The sequence below is a fragment of the Arachis stenosperma genome, chromosome 7 (genome assembly GCF_014773155.1).
Source record: "Arachis stenosperma cultivar V10309 chromosome 7, arast.V10309.gnm1.PFL2, whole genome shotgun sequence".
NCBI classification, from domain to species: domain Eukaryota; kingdom Viridiplantae; phylum Streptophyta; class Magnoliopsida; order Fabales; family Fabaceae; genus Arachis; species Arachis stenosperma.
In genome coordinates, this window is record NC_080383.1 from 18,197,591 (window position 1) to 18,203,590 (window position 6,000).

The window sequence follows — 6,000 nt, forward strand, 5'->3', positions numbered from 1 at the left end:
TCTTTTTCTTCATTCATATCGACCAATTTTTCTTTAAATTTATCTAAAACTTTTTTTTATTTAATTTTTGTCAAATATATGTATACAAATTGTTTGAAAAAGTAAAATTTAGTATTCTGAAAAAGAAATAAAATTCACGATTTTTTTATAGGAATAGCATAAATGATATCATCTGTCCTTTTTTTTGTGTCTCTGTTTTTATTTTCTTGATGAGTTTTGTTTTGTTTCCCATAACTTACATTCTCAGTTACTTTTAAATTAAGCTGTAAACAGATTTTAAATTAAGCTGTAAAAATATGTTCAATTGCAAATTTATGGTTAAATTAAATTTTATGGTAATCAATCAATTAACTTTTATTTTACTAATAAACTATTTTCATGCAAATTATTGTTGATTTTTCAATATTATTCTATAAATAAATTATTTTTTTAAGATAATAAGACTATAATTTACTTGTCTAGAAATTATGATTTCACTGTCATGCACGTTTTTGTGTTTTTACTTATCAACTAGAATTTATTTTTTAATAAAATTAGAATTTATTTTCAATAAAACAAAAGTATCTAATCAAAATATTAATTTGGTCTCCTTAAATAATTGAACATAATATTATTAATTTTGTCTACAACAAAAATTTTTAATAAATTTTTTCAAAATAAAATTGATTCAAAAATAGAGAAAAAAAAGAACAACTAATGAAAATATTTATTTTGACATTGCCATCAAGAATAGGATAGCCATAGAAAAAATTCAACCAAATAAAAAGGACCTAACTCATACAATTAAACTACCATCATATCATCACAATAAACTATAACATCACCAACTAAAGAGACATATAACAAATATGAAAGAGATCATGCCAAAATTTCAACAATGCTCATGCTATCAACTAGTTTACGTTTATACCATAATTACATTTTTGTCTTCCATCACATGAAATTACCATGAATTATCTTGGCATTTATGATTCTGAACATCAAAATGGTGTGATGACATAAATATGTACGTATTTATTAAATAATTTTTATCATTCACAGAGGAATGAATAAAAACATAAATTAAGAAATACATTTAAAATAATAAATTTGATTAAGAAATATAAATAAAAGAAATATACCTAATTGAAAGTTTTATATTAGTTCTGAAAAAGAGATTGAAAGAGAACGAATTTTACGTGCGAAACAAAGAAGAAAAAGAGAATAAAAGTAACTGCTTACTCACAATTCAAACCGATTTTTTTAAATAAATCATTTATATAAAATAAACCGATTTTTTTTAAATTATATAGTAACACGTGTATATAGTAACACGTGTCAGCTATTCAGAAGCTTCACCTGCAGTCGCTGCAAGTGAGTTTCTGCCTAATTTGACCCGATATTATCTTCTTTGACTTGTTTCTATTTCATACTTTCTTTCCGTTTAATGCATTTCTTTGGTTGGTACCTATAGCCGGCTATAGGAAAACAATTCGGCTACCAGATATTAAATCTTAAACCTTAAACCTAATCGTATTAAAACACTTAATTAGCTTCTTGAAACCTCCAATGATGCAGCATGCACCATTTGATTGTCTCAAAAGACATGTCATTGCCCATGCAATGCAAAAATTGATGACCAATTCTATTGCTTTAATTAATGTAAATAAATCCAAATCATTCTTTTATTCGTTTGTTATAATTAAATATATAATAATAGATTTCCGCAAGTCTTATATGGTACATATGCAGTGAATTTCAAAATTTTTAATTAAATGCAAAGAATAATGGAATTGTCAACTTCAACAATATGTGATATATATTAATTATTTATTGTAATTGCAACATTTTGTACCAAGTCCATACATACATAATCCATTGTTGTTGCAATAAAAGCAGGTAGCTAATTAATAATTACCGATTACAAGTCAGAATTTGCAATCATGATAAGGTAGGAGCAGGTTTATTATTATTACGAGCCGTAAGGCGATTTACTAGCCTCTCTAGAGCTTCCTTCATCCACCAGTGTTGACAAATCACTTCCCTTGCCGCCGATATGCTCATCTATGTAGTCAACCACATACACACACTCTTAATTACTCATGCATCATTTACAATTTAGCACAAGATATTCATTCAGTTAACAATATAGAAGAAGCTATGGATAGCTAGCTTTCATCAATTTGAAGTGCTTTTAACATTCAACTATTATTTTTTTTTATATTAGATCTAAAATTTCATGTCTTAATAAAGTGGAGGAATTCGTTTATATTATTAGGTATTAAATTTGGTTCATTTACATCGCTGAAAATTTTATTATATGCGATGAATTTCATCAATTCAACTGTCAAAAATAGTCACTATAATATACGTGTAATTTAGTTTATTTTTAATATATATTTTATATTAATAATTTATTTTAATAGTTGATTTTTCTATACATATAATATAGTTATTTAGAATTACCAAATTTTATATATATTATAGTGTTAAAAATAAAAATAAATACAACTATTGGGATTCACCTCTATTACTGTCTAAATTTCTTATAAATTTGTTAAGCTTTATTGAGATATTAAGTCATGATTTAACGGTTAGGGATTCATGAAATTTAACACCCTTAAAAAAAATCCAACATTATAAATTAATAGGACAAACAAATAGAATATTTACATCTTTATGAAAATATGATAGTTAAAATTCGTCAAATTAAATTGTTATTTAACAATTCTTAGTTATCATCCTATAAAAAACAATTGCAAGACGGTAATAATAATAGAGTGGATAGGTAGGTACCCAAGTTCTTTGACGATGATTGTGCTCAGGCCAGAAGTCGAATTGATGTTGAACAAGAAGAGGGAACATGTAACCTTCATGGCAAGTATCTTGGCTTTTGCTCTTGAAACTCCACCTTCCCAATTTACCCTCCACAATGCCTCTCACTCCTGCTTCCTCTATGCTCTCTCTCAACGCTGCCTCCTTCTTCGATTCGTCTATTTCCCAACCTCCCTGTTCTTTTTATTATTTCATTCCTTACTTCAATCACATAAATAAATCAAATTATTATTATTGATTATTCTTTTCTTACCTTTGGAAATAGCATGCCTTTGCCTTTCTTCGACGTAATAACAAGAACTTCTATCTCATCCTCTTCTGATGATGATGCTGCCTCCAAATCCACTGAAGCAGCTTTGTATCTGTATGGTATGCATCTGCACCGTTATTCAATATTGATTAACATGTGATTTTAGTAGTATTAAGCAATCTGGTGAGAATGGAAACTCACGTGTAGTTAATTTTATATGAAATTAATAGTTTAGAATCATTAAATAATCTAACAGATTTGACTAAATTATCATACCCAACAACTTGGCGGCGACCTTTCCTGTAGCGTTGCAAGGCCCTGCCTGTTCGTGAAACCAAAGCGACAAGGTTATTTTCTTGGGAAACTAAACCCACCATTTGTTTTCTTTTCTTGAATTGAAAGAGGAGAAGATCGATGCACTTTCAACCAAAACAAGTGGTATTAGCAAGCAGATTATTGATTGATCGTTAGTGGCAAGGATTACAACTCACCGGGCTATATATGTATGTGGCGTCCTATTAATAATGCTAACCTGCTAGCTACACACAGAAAAATTTCTTTTTTTTTTTTTTTGAAAAAAATAATAGTTTTGGGTTACCGGTTTTTCTTTTTTCACTATTTGCGTATACTTAACAAATTTGATGTGTTTGTTTAATATTTCTCACCAAAAGCTTTCTTTTAGCAAAGTTTTTTGGCACAGGTAACAAAAAAAAATATATTTAAAATTAGTTCAGATAAAGTTCTTCTAAATTGAGGATGCCAATTAAAATGAAAAAAAAATATTCAATTACCTTTTGAATTATAGTAGGATTTATACACCACAAAAATATTATCTTTTTCATATTCCATTATCTTTAGCATAGAGGACTCAAGTTTGGGTTTAGGGAACGATATTGATGATGTTTTCTAGTATCATGAAAATTATTGTAGGATTAGTTAGTTTTTTTAGATAATTAAAATTCTAAATATAGTATTATAAATAGAATTATATATTTTATATATGAGATAATATACTGTAGTTTAATTTGATATTAGATTTAACAAGAATAATTTTTTTCAATTTTTTTAATTTATTTTCTCAAATGTGATTTTTAATCGTTTAATATTTTCTTTCACATATTTTTTTTACTTAAAAGATATATAGTAAATATCACACTTTATAATAATAGTTAAGAGAAAAAAAATTAAAAACATTTATTTTCAGATTTAACCTTTTGTGTATGTGTGTGTATATATGTTCGTTTGCATTGGGGGCCATATATATATTTTAATTGTTTATTGATATAAGTGGTAATTATTAATAAAATGGTTAGAATAATTACCATTAGAAGAATGTTAGATGATTATTAAAATTTATTATTTTTATTCATTAATTAGTCATCAATGTTTAAAAGTATAAGATAAAATATGTTATTAAACAACTAGATTAAAAAAATTAAATTAATGACTAAATAATAATAAATTTTAATAATCTCTTATTATTTCTCTTACCATTTTATATATATTAAATTTATTTTATTTAATATTCATTAATTATTGTAATAATTAATAAATAATAAATAAAATAAATTTTAACTATTTTTTGTTAATTTATTTTAGTTACCAAATATTTTTGTTTATATGGACTATGCTACGTGTATACTAAAATCAGTTACCAGTATAAAATACATGTTAGAATACAAATATACATTGAAAATAAATTAAATTACACATATATTTATATACAAAAACATTAGTAACTGATTTTAGTAATTGATTTTAGTGTACGAATAGTATATATGTGGTGCTTTTAACAATATATAGCAATGAGATATGTGTAGAAAATTGTTCTAGTTTCTACCTTAGCTTAGCCAGTGGAAGAATGAAAATAATGAAATAGTGGCTACTATTTGAAGATAAGTAGATAAAGGAGGCTGCTTATTATGATGATTCATGATTGTAATTTGGAGTAATATTCTGCAATAATGCATGGCTGCTCAATTCCAGCGTAACTAATTAAGGAATAAAAATAAAGTGCTTTTAGGTTTAATTCATGGTACGGTGTGCTGTTTTTCCATGCTTTTTGTTATTCATAATCATAGACCAATATAACGGTGGTAATGTAATGTGTTTTCACTATTTTGGATCTGTTATAAAATTATTTTTTTTAAAAGGTCAATCTAATAAAAAAAGATATAAATAATCATATTTTAATATATTTTCTCACGTAAAATTTTTTTTGAGTTTATCAAAAATTAAATTCTAAATCTTTCAATCATAAGAATATGATATTATCTCATAAAAGTATATCTCTTAAAACTTTAAACAAATAAAAAAAATATATAAATAATTATATATGTATCTTTTTGTGAACCCTATCCTTGAGAATAGTTGTTTTCTTTAACTGAAAAAATCACTAGCAAATTAAGTTTGTAGTAACACTAGAAATTTTATTTAAACTTAAAATTCATGATTTTATTCATGTAACATTTATAATTACACATTTATTAACTACATATAAAATTACTCAATTATTTTAACAATAACTAAAAAAATATAAAATAAAAATTTAATATAAAATAAAATAATTTTAGACTATTATTTTAAATTAATTTTTTATTGTCTCATGTACATTTTGCTAATTTTTTTTGTCGAAATAAGAAATTATTAATTACAATAAGGGGGAGATTATTTCGATGACAATAATTGTGTTAACCGTAAAACTAGTTGTTAAATATAATTTGTTTACAGTTCGTAATTTTTTTTTTACTTTTATTGACAATTATTAATATAGCATATTTATATTAATACACAAAATATTTTACTAAAATATATTCAAATATTTAATAATCACGATAAAAAAGGACTGAAAATAAATAATCCTTTTTAAGGACATACAAGACGAAAATTAGGAGGAAAAAAAAAGAGAAATATTGTGGATCGTGGAGAAGCAAAGC

General features: G+C 24.9%; 1 protein-coding gene across 2 annotated transcripts; it reads right to left on the reverse strand.

Annotated features, from left to right (window-relative positions):
* Window positions 1-1,780: 1,780 nt before the first annotated feature.
* On the reverse strand, window positions 1,781-3,588 carry LOC130941803 (nudix hydrolase 18, mitochondrial-like). 2 transcript variants are annotated; one of them, XM_057870398.1, is made up of 4 exons: window positions 3,341-3,588; window positions 3,068-3,176; window positions 2,776-2,988; window positions 1,781-2,043 (listed from the first exon to the last, which is right to left on the reverse strand). In XM_057870398.1, exons 1-4 carry the CDS (start codon window positions 3,439-3,441, stop codon window positions 1,921-1,923), a joined length of 546 nt encoding a protein of 181 aa, XP_057726381.1. In that variant the 5' UTR covers window positions 3,442-3,588; the 3' UTR covers window positions 1,781-1,920. The 2 variants fall into 2 exon arrangements, with proteins under 2 accessions (XP_057726381.1, XP_057726380.1); XM_057870397.1 differs by having other exon boundaries at window positions 3,068-3,191; window positions 3,341-3,583.
* Window positions 3,589-6,000: the final 2,412 nt, after the last annotated feature.

Excerpts from the sequence above, each read along its gene's own strand:
- LOC130941803 (XM_057870397.1), bottom strand. The coding sequence starts at position 3,441 with ATGGTGGGTTTAGTTTCCCAAGAAAATAACCTTGTCGCTTTGGTTTCA. Across the intron at positions 3,192-3,340 it reads GGTCGCCGCCAAGTTGTTGG|ATGCATACCATACAGATACA; the intron begins GTATGATAATTT and ends ATAACGGTGCAG. Across the intron at positions 2,044-2,775 it reads ATCATCGTCAAAGAACTTGG|ATGAGCATATCGGCGGCAAG; the intron begins GTACCTACCTAT and ends TTGACTACATAG.